This window comes from Physeter macrocephalus, unplaced genomic scaffold (assembly GCF_002837175.3).
Source record: "Physeter macrocephalus isolate SW-GA unplaced genomic scaffold, ASM283717v5 random_72, whole genome shotgun sequence".
In the NCBI taxonomy this organism is placed as follows: Eukaryota; Metazoa; Chordata; class Mammalia; order Artiodactyla; family Physeteridae; genus Physeter; species Physeter macrocephalus.
This window is the reverse complement of record NW_021145358.1, coordinates 97494-114049: the sequence shown is the minus strand read 5'-3', so window position 1 is coordinate 114049 and position 16556 is coordinate 97494. Positions and strand designations below refer to the sequence as shown.

The following is a 16556-nucleotide window of genomic DNA, read 5'->3' as shown; positions in this document are numbered from 1 at the left end:
AATGTTCTTTGTCTCAAGTAACTATAGATATATATTTTTTTTTTGTGGTATGCGGGCCTCTCACTGTTGTGGCCTCTCCCGTCGCGGAGCACAGGCTCTGGACGCACAGGCTCAGCGGCCATGGCTCACAGGCCTAGCTGCTCCACGGCATATGGGATCTTCCCAGACCGGGGCAAGAACCCGTGTCCCCTGCATCGGCAGGCGGACTCTCAACCACTGTGCCACCAGGGAAGCCCAGGGCTTTGCATTTTATTGAAAGCATCTGTTGGCTTGTTGGGATTCTCCCTTAAACTGTCTCCCTGGACAGGGGGACCTAATTATTCATTTTTTATATTCCCACATTTTAGTGCACAAGAAGCCAAAAAAGATGTGAAGAAGGAAAAAGGAAACTCTTATCATGTCGTAACAGGAATATTGGAAAATGAGGAACCATGCAGCATCAGGAACATTTAGTGTAGCCATGCAAACCAGGAGCCCTGTGAGCTGACTTCAAGTATTTAGTCCCAGAATCTTGGGAACTGGCAGGTTCTCGAAGACACTTTACAAAAAAGGAAACTGAGGCTAGGAGTTAGGAGATTAATGCTCATAAACTAGTAACTGAACTTTTACTGAGCACCTCCTGTGTGTTGGCATTATTCTCCCCATGGGGAAGACCATGATCACACGGTCAGCCCCTGTCCACATGGAACTTTCCTTTATAAATACTTCTTAAGGGAGTAAATAGTAGCTCATTTATTCCTCATCCCATCTTAATGGCTATTATTTCCCTTTCTCAGATGAGGAAACCCTAGGCTCAGAGAGGTGAAATCACTTGTACAAAGGCACACAGCCAGTAGGTGGTCAGGTCTGGATTTCAACTCAGAGCAAGTACTCCCAATCGTTTCGTTATATACTGCCTCTGAATAATATTATTGTCCAGAGCAGCAGCTATCACCATTTCCGCGTGCTAGGATCTGTGGTAAGGACTGTCCCCATTCATTTATTTAACCAATGCACACTGAGCAGCTACTTTGTTCCAGGCGCCCCCATTTTAAAGATGGGTTAACAGGCCCAGGGAGCTTCTTCGAGAGATGGGGACGCACCGCACCGTCCTCGCCAAGCCTCCCCAGCTGGGTGTTCCACCTATGTAAGGAATTCAGTTGGCGCTCAGTTAACCCAAGACACTATCGCCGCCTCTAACGACACTGACGACCAAGACGGAAACCAACCGCTGCCCCAGCGTCACAGAGCAGCGGTTGGGGCGGGACCACGTACCGGAGCGTCTGCTGAGACGGCGGTTGGAAGCTCCGCCCCCCACGCGTGCACGCTGCGCGTCCCGTCGGCCCGCTAGGCTCCGGGAGTCCGGGCGCGGTTGGAGACGACCTCAAGGAGTGCGCGCGCCTGCGCCGGCGTCGGGCTCGCGCACGCGCACCTGCGCCGGCGTCGGGCTCGCGCACGCGCACGGCGGCGACGGCAGCGGTGGCGGCGGTTCCTGCCGAGGGCTGCGAGGGCGGGCGGCTCCGAAGGAAGCGACGAAGCTGAGAGGCTCGGCGGCAGCGGCGGCGGTTTGGCGCGCGTGACTCTCGACCCTGCTCGCTCTGCGGCGGGCGTTTTGATCCGTTCCACGGGCGCGGGCGCAGCGGCGGCAGCCCGAGGCCTGCGGCCTAGGCCTCAGCGCGGCGGCGGGCTCGAGTGCGGTGCGGAGCCAGCCTGAGAGCTCTACGCGGCGGCACCATGAGCGTGGAGGCGTACGGGCCCAGCTCGCAGACTCTCACCTTCCTGGACACCGAGGAGGCCGAGCTGCTCGGCGCCGACACCCAGGGCTCCGAGTTCGAGTTTACCGACTTCACTCTTCCCAGCCAGACGCAGACGCCCCCCGGCGGCCCCGGAGGTGGCGGCGCTGGGGCCCCGGTCTGCGCGGGCCCGGGCGCGGCGGCCGGACAGCTCGACGCGCAGGTGAGTGGCACATGGCGACGCCGGAAGCCGGGGCCGGGCCTCGGCGGTCGGGAACCTGCCCCGGTTTCCCCTCCAGCCGGGCCCGGACTGATCTGCTCGGGTCCCACAGTCCGGCCGGGTCCGGAGTAACCTGGCCGGGGATCTCCCGCTCAGGACGTGCCCGGAGTAACCTGCCCTAGTTTCCGCTCTTCAGCCGGACCCGGGTAGATCTCCTTCAAGTTTCGCTCTGGTTGCGTCCGAGTGATCTCAGGACCTAGCTCAGGTCGGGTCTTAGGTGATCTGTCCCAAGTCCTCTTCCGGGCCTGTCCGAGGTGAGCGGCCCTAGGTCCGTCTCTGGCCAGGTCGGGGGCGACTTTTCCCCGAGTTCCCCTCCAGCTGGGTCAGTGCCCTGCTCAAACCAGCTCCGGGGTGATCTGCTCCGGTTCCCCCTCTGGCTGATGCGACCGCCCTGCCCCACTCCCTTACCTGTGGTCGCAGCCATCAGGGCACCCCGCCCCCATTCATGCCCACTGTGCGGCGGGTTCAAATTTCACCGGGCCCTGGGATGCTGGCGAGAGGAGGGTCGAGGCTTCCCCAGCAGAAACGGAATTTTTCCATCCAATCGAGAACCCCACACTCGCTGGCTTTTAAGATTATTCATGAAGCAGTTTGCGTTTTGTTTTTCCTTCTTGCATTGCCTGTTGCTGAAATATACCTGTTACGTAACTCCACAGCCCTGCCTTGGAAAAGTTGGTTTTGAGTTTGTTCCTCCAATGGGGCATTGGTAGTGGGTTTCATATAAATCGTTGTGCCACGTCAGAAAGTTTTGTTCTTAATGATGTGAACATTTAGCGAAGGCTGCTCAGTTATTTTAAATTTGGGTTTGTGTTACGAGAGTGTGTTGGGCATACACTTCCTGGACCTGGGTCCCTGCCTTGGGGTGGGAGAAGGGGCTGGCAGTGGTCTTGGGCTGGGCTCCCCAGGAATGTAGCCATCTTCCTGTGGATCTCAGATTCCATTCCTGTGCCTGGCACCTCCTTCAGGTTTATTTTCCTGAATTCTCAGCCAGGGAGGAGCTATAGGGTTCACCTTGTCATAGGTGTCCCTTAGTAAGAGGATCCACTGCCAGGGTGCAGGGAGCTAACCCATCCTCAGCCAAAGTGAGCTCAAACCCTGTCCTGGAGGAGGGGGCTTACATTCTAGTTGGATGAGTCATTCCCGTGGGTAGACCACCCACTTGGACTTTCTTTTAGCCCCTAATAGAAGCAGAAAACATTTGACTCATGCTAACCCCAGATTCCTTAAAAATAGAAGCTTGATGGGTGGGGCATCAGGGAGAACAGGTGTGCACCATATGTATGTTTTTTCGGTTTTGTTTACATATGGTGGGGGAAGGTAGAGAGGGGAGAGTTTGCATGGAGAAATGAATGAGCCGCTGGAGGCTCATGATAACGCCTGTAGTTTCATACTCTGTAGACCTGTTTTCACAGCTGTAAAATGGGGATAACAGCTATATTTTTGTTACTTTTAAACATACGTGAAATCTGGACTCATGTATGAATGGATAGACCAGATAGTGCTGTCTGTAATTTGTGTCCAGCGTGTCCGGAAGGCTGAGGATAAAGATCTCTTGGTTGAGCAGTGTGCCATGACCCGTGGCACCTCAGGGTTGTGAGAGGTAATCGTTTTACTGCAAATCTTGTTTAAACTGTAGCCTATAAAACAGCAAGCCTGGGGCAGCTCTTGAGTTCTAGTTGGGTGTTTTTTTTTTTTTAATTAATTAATAAATTTATTTACTTATTTATTTATTTTTGCCTGCGTTGGGTCTTTGTTGCTTTGTGCGGGCTTTCTCTAGTTGTGGTGAGCGGGGGCTACTCATTGCGGTGGCTTCTCTTGTATTGGAGCATGGGCTGTAGGCGCGTGGGCTCAGTAGTTGTGGCTCACGGGGTCTAGAGCACAGGTTCAGTAGTTGTGGCGCACGGGCTTAGTTGCTCCGCGGCATGTGGGATCTTCCCGGACCAGGGCTGGAACCCATGTACCCTGCATTGGCAGGTGGATTCTTAACCACTGTGCCACCAGGGAAGTCCCTGGGCTTCTATTCTGAGTGCCTTTTGATTTTATCTTGTTGGATGAGTGGCTGTGGATTGTCAAGTGCTGGGCAACCACTTTTGTTTCACAGCTTAACGAGGTAGAATTCACATACCATACACTTCACCCATTCAAAGTGTGCAATTCAGTGACTTCAGTACATTCAGAGTTGTGCAGCCACCACCACAGTCGATTTTAGGACATTTTCATCAGCATAAAGAGAAGCCCTGCACCCCTTAGCCTGTCAGTCCTCCCTTCTCTAACCCCAGGCAGCCACTAATCTTTCTATCTCTGGATTTACGTACTCTGGACATTTCATATAGACAGACATATAGTATGTGGTCTTTTGTTCTTTTACTGAGCATGTTTTCAAGGTTCATCCATGTTGTAGCATGTATCTGCTCCATTCCTTTTTATGACTGAATGATATTCCACAGCACAGACAGACCACATTTTGTTTATCCACTTACCTGTCGGTGGACATTTGGGTTGTTTTTGTTTTTAGCTGTTATGGAAAAAGCTGCTGTGAACGTCTGTACAGGTTTCTGTGTGGACGTAAGCCTTCAGTGAAATTGGTGGGTGGTATGGTAACAACTGCCCGTTGCTTTTTCAGGTGCTGCCAGACTGTTTTCTGGTGTGTAGCCACTTTTGATATCAGTCTTGACTGCCAGTTTTGCACAGTTGGTTTTATCTGAAAGTTTGTTGAGGTGACACATGTGTGTCTTGGCCAGGGTGGGAGAATGGCAGGCAGAGGTGACTCCTGCTGAGCTCTGAGTTGGTTCCAATAACACTTGTTTTCTTGTTTATGATTTGAAACTGATATTTATCAAAGCCTTGCCAAGTGTCCTTAAGATAAAGGGGCAGTTTTCTTTTGAGTATTTGACCCTTTCCTGGCCCCTTCCCCTACCCCTCAAAGGGCAGAGAAAGGTAATTTTGGAAGTCCTTTGCATAATAGCTGGTATTACAGACCTTCTGGTCTGCCTAGCTGGAATATTTCCCCTTGACTGTTGCTACTATCGTGTTTCCTCCAAACATTGGAATTATGGTGAAAATCTTAAGAGTTGGGAACACTGCCAAACAAAAAAAAGGAAATGAACCATTGATACAGCCAGCAACATGGATGCATCTTAAAATAATTACAGTGAGTGAAAGATGCACTTAAAAAAGAGTATATACTCTTTGATTCTGTACATATAAAACTCTAGAAAGTGCTAGGTAACCTACAGTGACAGAAGGCAGATCAGTGGTTGTGGGGAGGGGAGGAAAGGAGAGAGGCATGGCAAAGGCACGAGGAGACTGAGGGTGATGGATGTGTTTGTTACCTTTATTGATGGATTCACTGGTGTTTATGTACATTGATGTGTGTCAATTTATAAAATTATAAAGAGCTGCTACCTACTCTTCAAAACCTGCTGCCTTCAGAAGTCAGGGAAGGCTGTTCCAGCATATCCTTGATTGTCCAGGTAAACAGATAATCTTCTGCTTCCTGGCCCTCAGCTTATGATGAGGAGTGAGTTCCATATAGTTCTGGGGTTCCTAAAAGTGGTGAGTTTAAAATTTGAGTCGGCCGTTTTTTGTTCCGTGAACACTCAGTACAGCTGTGACATAAGTACGCCTTGAGAAAATTGGAGATGAGATGCTGCTAACCTCGCAGGAGCTCTGGCATGTGTTCTACCTGTACTTTTCTCTTATTGGATTTCTGGCGTTTGGTTCCAAACCCCCGAAAGGGAGGGCTTACTTGTCAGTTACTGCTTAATAAGTGAAATAACTTCTAACTCTATTTCCCCAGTTAATTTCGTTACCCAGATTCAGCATGATTGGGGGAAAAGTTAACACTAATACAATACCAATATTAACAGCAGAACAAAGTTCTCTATCAGTCTAGCTCCCACAGCCAAAAAAGAGAGGTATCTTTCTAATAGCTTTACTGGACTTCGCTGGTGGCTCGGTGGTTAAGAATCCACCTGCCAATGCAGGGGACACGGGTTCGAGCCCTGGTCTGGGACGATCGCACATGCCGTGGAGCAACTAAGCCCGTGTGCCACAAGTACTGAGCCTGCGCTCTAGAGCCCGTGAGCCGCAACTACTGAGCCCGCGTGCCTAGAGCCCGTGCTCCGCAACAAGAAAAGCCACCGCAGTGAGAAGCCCGTGCACCGCAATGAAGAGTAGCCCCCAGTCACCGCAACTAGAGAAAGGCTGCGCGGAGCAATGAAGACCCAACGCAGCCAAAAAAAAAAAAAAAAAAAAAAAAGTAATAATAAAATAAATAAATAATAGCTTTACTGAGGTATGGTCATATACCAGAGTCCTCTTGTTTGTTTGTTTTTTTATAATTTTTACAATTTCACACACCTTGATTTGGGTCATGGATATAAGCAGGTAAGACATACTTTTTTTTTTTTTTTTTTTTTTTGGCTTTGCCAAGCAACTTGCGGGATCTTAGTTTCCCGACCAGGGACTGAACCCGGGTCCCTGGCATTGGAAGCACAGAGTCCTAACCACTAGACAGCCAGGCGGTTCCCGAGTCCTCTTGTTTTTAAGTGTTCAATTCAGTGTTTTGTGTTTTTTTTGTTAGTAAATTTACTGGGCTGTGTAGCCATCACAACAGTCACTCACTGTCCTGAGTTCTCTTTCATGCCACCTTTCCTTTCCTCTTCTATTTTTGCTCCTTCTAATCTTGGTAGTTTCTTTTTTTTTTGCGGTATGCGGGCCTCTCACTGTTGTGGCCTCTCCCGTTGCGGAGCACAGGCTCCGGACGCGCAGGCTCAGCGGCCATGGCTCACGGGCCCAGCCGCTCAGCGGCACGTGGGATCTTCCCGGACCGGGGCACGAACCCGTGTCCCCTGCATCAGCAGGCGGACTCTCAACCGCTGCGCCACCACGGAAGCCCCTTGGTAGTTTCTTGTTAAAGTTCTAAAGTAGGGAGATTGGGTGACCCCGCGCTTCCAACTCCAGGTCACACATTGGGGAGATGTGGTGCCTTGTGTGCTAGGTAGGTTCTGTGCTGGGGTTCAGAGGTAGGAGCTGAGGCCTGGCCACACTGCTCCTGTGGTGAGCCTGGGAGCCCTCATGTGTCTGTTCACGTTTTGTTTTGTTCCCTCTGCACAGACTCTCAGGCTAACCTCCTCAGCCTGGTTCTCGACTCCCGTCCTCTCAGTACTTCTGTTTCCCTGTCTTGCTGTGCTTGGGGAGGGCTTACTCCCGCTGGGAGTCAAAGTGAGTCCTTTGCCAACTGCAGTTGCTTTGTTAGAAATGGCTGGTGCTGCCCAGTCTGCAGTTGACCCTGGGGACAGTGAGGGCCCAGAGGAGGGAAAGGGAAAAAAGCCTTTGTGAGTGGTGGTCCTTGAGTTGTTCAGGAAGTGCACGCTGAACAACTTGGGCACAGGGCTTGGCATGGAGGGAAAGGGCTGTTGTCCACGACGAGGGGCTCGGGCTGGATCCTGGAGCCTTGTGTTGCTGCTGAGGGGTGCCGTGACCTCCCTTGAGAGGAAGGGCCCTTAGGTGGCGGGGAGACCTGGCAGAGTTTGGCTGAGGCTAGAAGGGGAGCTCAAGCAGAGAGTGCTGGAGTCAGATATGTGCCCTCAGGTGTGTGCATGTGTGAACTACCACAGTACCAGGTGGCCACAGTGGCCACTCCTCGGGCACGTGCTTGTCACTGTGCTGAGCACTCCGTTGTCCCCGAGTCCTCATAATTCCTCTAGAGCAGGCATGAGTTCTTGTCTGATGGTTTTCATCAGGGCCTGGGATCCCCCTGGGCTGAGGCAGGGCTCCCCTTGGATGGGAGGTGTGAGTAGGGGATCAGCAGGCCTTTGGAGGTGCTGCCCTGAGAGCTGGGTGAGAGGACTTGCAGGAGGGAGAGGCCCCACCAGAGCGCTGTGCGCAGGGGCTGGAGGGGCAGATTGTGGGCAGTGGCTCTCAACTGAGGGGCAGTTGTGGTTAGCGTGGTAGGGGTGGTCTTTTGGTGGTATAGGACAGTCCAGCTCACAGAGAAGGGCCAAGATGACCATTGTGTTCAGTGGGACCCAGAGCAGAATGTGGCCTGGGAGGTGCAGAGGGGGCAGTGAGTTGGGCCGGGTCTCCGTGCTCCCTTTTCCAAGTCTTATGGGGCCCCAGTCTTTGGGGGGCTTTGAACTCTTCTTGCCGGAAGAGCTTTCCTTGAGGGCAAAATCCTACTTCCTCTGATAAACAACAGGAATGCCGGGTCCTGGGATCCCATGGCTGGCATAGGGTCCTTGTGCCTTTTTATGTGTGTTGGTCCACTAGCAGCTTGCGAGTTGGACAACTGAGCCGGGCTTCTCAGGATCCCTGCGGACTGTTGCCAGGACGGCTTCTAGACAGTACAGTTGATTTAGGCTGCCTGCTGAGCTGTGAGTAGCCCTTTGTCATGACTGAGGATAGCACCTTCCTATCTACTCTAGCTCCTCACATAGCTCAGCTGCCAGGGCTGACAGTGAACCTGGAGGGGTTGCTTGCCTCATCCCGGGGCAGAAGCCATTTGGTACAAGCTGTGCTCATCTTACATCACTCCTGTCAAGTGGATGGCTCTGCAGAGCTAACACAGATTCCAGGCAGCCATGTTGTCCACCTGTATTGTGTAAAAATGTTTATTAGGAATTCTCTCATGTATAAGTAGATAAAGCAAATCCTGCCCATCTGTCTTCTTGATTTGATGGTTGTGAAGATTTTCTTTTCTCTCTTTTTTTTTTTCTTTGCTGAAGTGTTTTAAAGCAAATCCAACTTGTCATTTCACTCTTCTGAGGTCGAGCCATATGAGTTAGTTATGCTCAACCATTTAGACCTATGCTATTTAGAATGCATTTCTGAAAACATGAAAAGGGCATCTTTCCTTCATAGCCGTACTGCTGTGGTCAGACAAACAGCACCAACAATAGTTTTTCAGGATCATCTAATATTGAATACATGGGGCTTCCCTTTCTCCATAGTCAGATTATTTACCTGGTCTGGATCCCTGTGAGGTCTAGTGTTAATGTGATTGATTGTCATGTCTCCAGCCTTGCTCTTCTGGGCAGCCCCTCCCTCTTCTTCTTTTCATGCCACTGAGCCAGGATCCGGTCCAGGTCATTGTCCTGTGAGGTGTCCTGCCTTCTGGACTGAACCTCTCCTCACAGCCTGGCTTCTCCCTGCAGGTGTGGGTGGATTCCATCTCAGGCTGTGAGCTCCTTTGAGAGTGGCTGACCCCAGAGCTGGGCAGGCGGGGGCAGCACGAGGTGAGCTGCAGACACCCCAGACAGGTCGAGGATATTCTTGAGCTTTGAAATGAACTGCAGGGGTGGACTTGGCATTTGATCAAAACAAGGGTCTACTGAAAAGAGGGAGGCAGGTAGAACTCCTTTAACCCAAAGCTCAGGGACTGATGTGTTGGGTGGGACCATGTGAAGTTCCCTTCATTGTAGGTCAAAAATGGTCAAATCTCAACAATTTCTTGTGGTTAAAACTAATAGATTAAAGAAGGCTGAGAGATTACATCACAAATAATGTGTAATTGTTAACTGGGTCTTGGATTTAAAAAACTGTAAAGGACATTATTAGAACATTGGGAAAATGTGTCTCTGTGTATTAGATATCAGTATTATATCAGCATTATTCCTGAGTGTGATGTTTATATTGTGGTTGTGTGGAGAAAGCCCTTGTCCTGGGACTTATGATTCTGAAATGGATCAGGAACAGAAAAGTATGTGTGTGTGAACGCATGTGTGCATATGTGTGCAGAGCAAGAGAGGGAGAGAGCAAGTGTGGCAAAATGTGAGTGGCTGGTGGATCCAGATGGTGGGTGTGTGGGTCATTCATTCTCTGTAGTTTTGAAACTTTTTCAAAAGCTGAGGGAGAGCGGATCTTCTGTTAGCCTTTTCCTGAGGCAGGGCTCAGAGACCTGGTAGTTCCTCTCTGCCTCAGGTCACCTGAGGGAAAGGCGATTTCCCACTAACTCTTTTTTATTTAAGTTGTGGAAGAAAAGAATAAATGATGAGTCATTTTACATCTCAACCTTTATATTTTGGATGAGAAGATATGTTCATTTAGCTAACACTGTGAGAGCCTCTTGGAGTGTGGGCTCAGTTCTAGGTGCGGGGGTCACAGCAGGGAGCAGGACCGGCAGAGCTGGCCCCACTGGCGCCCCTCAGATGGGGTCAGGGGAGGCCTCCCTAGGAGGTGCCCTGTGGACCGGGACTGAACGACCAGGAGCCATCTGTGTAGAAGCCAGGGGGATAGTGAGTGCAAAGGCCCTGGGACATTGGCATAGCTGGGGATTGAGGGACAGAAATGTCCATTTCATGCTGAGTGGTATGACACTTATGAGGTTTGGGGTAAAAATTTATGGTCTAAAAGTTCTTACCAGCACAGTTAGTGGTAATTTTTGAACTGATGTGCTTTTCCTTTGTGGGAATGAAGTGACCTCTCTTCCTGCTGCTCTGAGGTGCACTGAGTTCTGCAGTGGGTTGTAAGAAACTCTCTGGGCAGAAAACCTCTGCAAGGCCTTGATCAGCTCAGCAGCTCATAGATGGACTTCAATAATGAGTATCCAGAGCAGGGGTGGAGAGGGAACTGTTTCCTTCGCTTTCTAGACCCAGTGACATGGTGCCTGGGGATGGGCTTGGTGCCAGGGGTGCAGGGAGGACTTTCCCTTCTTGAGCCCAGCAGGACCCTGGGGTCCTGGCTGGAGGTGATGGGTTGATAACCTCAGTCCTGTGCCAGACAAGGACACTCCCCTCCCTTCTTCCATTACTTCACCTGGCTTGGATTGTGGGCATTCTCTGTGCCAGGCACTCTTCAGTTCTTTAACTCATTTAATTATAGTTGCTAAGGTCAAATGTATTTTTGAAGTTAATGTTTATCTTAAAACTTTCCAGAAAGTAGAGGGAGAAACTAACAAGCCAGCTATAGAAGTCTGTGTTGTGGTCAGGTCACAGCTGGGCAGGAGTGGGGCTGGGCAGGGGTTGGACAAGTGCATGTGGTGTGTAGGTGTGCATAAGTACTTGTGAGGAGGGACACACCCACGCCCCCCAGCCACACAGCTACAGGGCCTACTGGGGAATCTGGACTCCTCTCTCTCTAGTCTCCCTGCCTTCAGTGGGGGTGAGGGAGAATCTACCTGACCTTCTTGTGTTGTGTCGGTATTGTATTGTCTCTTGAGAGTTCCTAGAGCAGGTCCTAGAGCGGACTTAGATTTCCTGCTCCTCTTTAAGCCTGAAGGGGTATGAGTGATGCAGAGAAAGGGTCGTCACATGGTTGGTCAGGCTCTGTTAAGAGCCTCACACATTCCTGGTGTGCCCTCTGCTGGTTCACTCTTCCCTCTGTGAGGGGAGATGAAGTGTAGGATCTGAGGCCTGGATGAAGCAGGAGTGGGTGGAATGAAGGCACCTGGTGTCACACAGGTGTCCATATTACTCCACATACTAATTTTGATGTTTCAGGAAAGTAAAGATTCACATATCACTAAGGATATTTCTTTACACATAAAAGTTTATACAACCTGATGAGACATTTTAGGAGTTCTTCTAGACTAGGAGTTAGCAAGCATTTTCTTTTTTCTTTTTTTTTTAAATTAACCATTTTTTATTTTATTTTTAAAATTTATTTATTTATCTATTTATTTTGGCTGCGCTGGGTCTTCGTTGTGACGCACGGGCTTCTCTAAGGCATGCCGTCTTAGTTGCGGTATGTGGGATCTTAGTTCCCTGACCAGGGATCGAACCTGGGCCCCCTGCATTGGGATTGTGGAGTCTTAACCACTGGACCACCAGGGAAGTCCCCCAACCATTTTTTAAATTGAAGTATAGTTAATTTACAATATTGTGTTAGTTTCAGGTATACAGCAAAATGATTCAGTTATATATATATTCTTTTTCAGATTCTTTTCCATTATAGGTTATTACAAGATATTGAATGTAGTACCCTATACTGTAGGTCTCTGTTGTTTTATCTATTTTATAGTAGCAGGGTGTATATGTCAATTTCAAACTCCTAATTAACACCCCCCTCCCATCAGCCCCTTTGGTAACCATAAGTTTGTTTTCTGTGGTTGTGAGTCCATTTCTGTTCTGTAAATAAGTTCATTTGTTTCATTTTTTTAGATTTCACATGCAAGTGATATCATATGATATTTGTCTTTCTCTGTCTGACTTCACTTAATATAAGTGACTTCACTTAATACGATAATATGATATGTCCATCCGTGTTGCTGCAAATGACATTATTTCATTCTTTTTTATGGCTGAGTCATATTCCATTTTATGTATATGTACCACATCTTCTTATCCATTCCTCTGTCGATGGACATTTAGACTCCTTCCATGTCTTGGCTGTTGTAAATAGTGCTGCTGTGAACATTGGGGTGCATGTACCTTTCGAATTAGAGTTTTATCCGGATATATGCCCAGGAGTGGGAGTGCTGGGTCATATGGTAGTTCTATTTTTAGTTTCTTGAGGAACCTCCATACTGTTCTCCATAGTGGCTGCAGCAATTTACATTCCCATCAACAGCAAAGGAGAGTTCCTTTTTCTCCACACCCTCTGCAGCATTTATTGTTTGTAGACTTTTTAATCATGGCCATTCTGACTGGTGTGAAGTGATACCTCATAGTTTTGGTTTGCATTTCTCCAATAATTAGCAATATTGAGCATTTTGTCATGTACCTGTTGATCATCTGTATGTCTTCTTTGGATGTCAGCAAGCATTTCCTTAAAGTGCTAGGTAGTAAATGTTCTAGGCTTTGTGAGACAAGAAGTGAATATCTACTATTAGGTAATCCAGCCATTTAAAAATGTAAATACCATTCTGAGACTGAGATTGTGGCCCACACCCTCTCAGCCCTCCCCTGTAGCATGATATATGTGGCTCTTTCACTGACATGAAGTGAAATCCAGGTACCGTAATCTGGCCACACACTTTCAGAAAACAAACACGTGTGTGCTGAGGCAGTCACACTGAGATGTGTCTTGGTCCCTTGTCGGCAACCTCATCCCAGTATTGCCGCTGCATGTGTCAGGAGAAGTGTTGCTAAAAGGAGAGGTGACTTTTTTTTTTTTGTTTGCGGTATGCGGGCCTCTCACTGTTGTGGCCTCTGCCGTTGCGGAGCACAGACTCCGGACGCGCAGCCTCAGCGGCCATGGCTCACGGGCCTAGCCACTCCGCGGCATGTGGGATCTTTCCAGACCGGGGCACGAACCCGTGTCCCCTGCATCGGCAGGTGGACTCTCAACCACTGCGCCACCAGGGAAGCCCGAGGTGACTTTGAAGTAGTAACTTGCTATCAAAATTTCAAACAAAGGGGACTTCCCTGGTGGTCCAGTGGGTAAGACTCCATGCTCCCAGTACAGGAGGCCCAGGTTCAATCCCTGGTCGGGGAGCTAAGAGTTTGTCCGCATGCCACAACTAAGAAGTCCGCATGCTGTAGCTAAGAAGCCTGCTGGCTGCAGCTAAGGATCCCACATGCCCACGTGCCACAACTAAGACCCAGTGCAGCCTAAATAAATAAATGTTTAAAAATTTTTTCAAACAAAGCACAACAAGAAATTTAACAACCTGATTAAAAATGGGCAAAGTACTTGACTAGACCTTTCTCCAAAGAAGATATACAAATGGCCAACAGGCATAGGAAAAGATATTTAGCGTCATTATAATCCAGGTTATGCCAATCAAAACCACAGTGAGATACCACCTCACACCCATTAGGATGGCTACTATCAGCAACCAATAGAAAAATCAGAAGTGTTGGCAAGGATGTAGAGAAATTAGGACCCTTGTGCACTACTGGTGGGTGGGAATATAAAATAGTGTAGCTACTGTGGAAAACAGTATGGCAATTCCTCAAAAAGTTAAACATAGAATAATTATATGGTTCAGCAACTTCACTTCTGGGTATATACCCCAAAGAATTGAAAACAGGGACTTGAAGAGATACTCGTACTCCATGTTCATAGCAACATCATTCACAGCAGCCAGAAGGTGGAAGCAACCCAAGTATCCACTGACAGATGAATGGATAAACAAAATGTTGTGTGTCCATACAATGGAATATTATTCAGCCTTAAAAAGGGAGGAAGTTCTGACACAGTTAGGACATAGATGAACCTTGAGCACATTATGCTAAGTGAAATAAGTCAGTCACAAAAGGGCAAATACCATATGATTCCACTTATGTGAGGTCCCTACAGTAGTCAAATTCATAGAAACAAAGTAGAATGGAGGTTGCCCGGGGCTGATGGATGGGGAATGGACAGTTTCAGTTTGAGAAGATGAGAAAGTTCTGGAGATGGATGGTGGTAGTGGTTGCACAACCGAGTGAATGTACTTAACGCCACAGAACCACTTACAGTTTTTTTAAAAAGGAGATCAGGGATTTACGAAGAGGTGCTTGTGATGATGTTAGTAATACTATCTTCATTACAGTAAAATCCAAAAGTTGATACTGATTTTTCATTTTTGAAAAAAAAAATTTCCCCCAAACAAAGCATACAGTCTTCTTGTATTTAACCTGATTGTTGCCTTCTGAAAAAATGTTGGGACTTCCCCGGTGGTCCAGTGGTTAAGACTTCGCCTTCCAATGCAGAGGGTGTGGGCTTGATCCCTTGTTGGGGAGCTAAGATCCCACATGCCAGGTGGCCAAAAAACCAAAACATAAAACAGAAGCAATATTGTAACAAATTCAATAAAGACTTTAAAAATGGTCCACATCAAAAAAATCTTAAGAAAAAAAGATAGTATATTAAAGTGGTGGCAGACACAGTGAAATGGGGTTCTGATCTGGCTGAGACCATTACAGAGACACGTGTTCCCGTAATGGGTTCTTGGCTTCCTTGACAACCCGAATGCACCTTTGGAGTTTCTGGGATGCCCCCGCCTCAGGAGACCCATTGTCCTTAGGCCTGTATAGGTGACTGGAGCAGTGGACAGGGACTGGCCTGAGCCGGCCCCTCATGGCGTGGGTGTGGGTTTTGGTTTCCCAGCTCTGTGTGGCAGGCCAGTGTCTGATCCCGTCTCACAGCTCAGAGAAACCTGGTGGCTGCCCTGGGGCTCCTGTCAGTCCTTCCCGTCTTTCATCGCATGATGCTTCCACTGCTTGACCCAGCCTTGTGTGGGCTGTGGCCCGTGGGGACCATGATGGGGACTGTTGGCTGCTGTCTGAGGAGGCAGTTCCTAGGGGGGCAGCATTAGGAGCACCTGTTTCCCTCGGACAAGCTGAGTCTGTGCACCCGTGAATGGATGTGTGAGCCCAGCAGAGGTGCCTGTGAAATTCATCGCTTAGTTATTTAAAGTTGCCTATTTGTATGTTTTTGCTGTTATAACATATAAAGGGTACATTTAGTAAGATTGTGTCCTGAAAACTGGAAGATTATCCTAACATTCAATTTCTAATTCATAATTAAGAAGGGCTGCCTTCTGGAGAGGGGAACTGACAGTGAAGGAAGTATGTGGACTAATGAGAGAACTGCATTCCCACATCTGCAGGGGTCACAACTTTTACTTCTGGTGCTTAGGCTTTAAAGGAGGAGGACCTTTGTGCAGCTGTCCGCAGAGGGGGACCATACCTGGTTTGTAAAAAGTCATCTTGCTTCTTGTGGCCCTCAGCTTCCTGCTTGTAGTCATGGCGCTATGGCTAGATGGGGTTGGGCCTGGGTGTGCAGGTGGCAGGGCGGATGACCTCAGCCACTTGTGCCCTGTTTTTGGCCAGGTAGGTTTGATAGGGAAGAGGAGAGTATGAAAAGTCAAATCAGAAGATGCTGAACTGTCGCACAGTAGAGAGCAGGCCAGTCTTCACGGGAAGGTTGCCATGACTGCTCATATGGGGAGAAGTGACGTGCCTGGGCTGAGGCCTGGAAGCTGCAGTCTTTCATGGTGACGCTGCCTTCTGCCATAGGTCGGTGGACCTGAGGGCATCCTGCAGAACGGGGCCGTGGATGACAGCGTGGCCAAGACTAGCCAGTTGTTGGCCGAGTTGAACTTCGAAGAAGATGAGGAAGATACCTATTACACAAAGGATCTCCCCATACATGCCTGCAGGTGAGCACCTTCAGCGGAGGAGAGGACTCGCCTCCCAGAGCATCCACATTCTATATGCATTTGCTAACTTTACAGCGGCCCCTCTGAGACCATGGACTGTGACACTTGGAAACACTGTCCTTGGGAATAAGGAGGTTGCTCAAGCCTTTGTACACACATAAGTCCCCGTTACTGGGCAGGCGAATGGGATCAGCACCCTCTATCATCCCTGATTCTCCCAGCTGGAGGGGGAAAGGTTCCCCTTCTCTGCCTTCCTCAGGCCCTTGGGTTGTTACCCAGTACCTGCCCACTCACTTATCAGAAAGAACTCATCACATCGGGTGAGCATTTGGAGGGTGAATAGAGCAGCTAAGATTTCTCTTACAAAGAGATTACTGTAGGCTTCTTTAAAACATCTGCCTCCTTGTTGCGTTGAAGATTCCTGAAAAATTGGAAGTGAGTAGTCAGTGGATAGACCTGTGTGTTGACCAAATTTGGAATTCTCATCTAGAGGAGGACCCACCCCTTGTGTTTGGACTTACTCTTGCTTTTTTGT

At 48.9% G+C, this 16556-nt stretch overlaps 1 protein-coding gene across 3 annotated transcripts in view; it reads left to right on the top strand.

Moving 5' to 3' along the window:
- Positions 1–1453: 1453 nt before the first annotated feature.
- UPF1 (UPF1 RNA helicase and ATPase) overlaps positions 1454–16556 on the top strand; it is a 36210-nt gene continuing 21107 nt past the window's right edge. For all 3 annotated transcript variants that reach the window (XM_028483801.2, XM_028483800.2, XM_007116940.4), the window contains exons 1-2: positions 1454–1935; positions 15879–16021. In XM_028483801.2, coding sequence (XP_028339602.1) covers positions 1714–1935; positions 15879–16021 — 365 coding nt within the window. In that variant the 5' untranslated portion in view covers positions 1454–1713. The remainder of the gene's footprint in view (positions 1936–15878; positions 16022–16556) is intronic.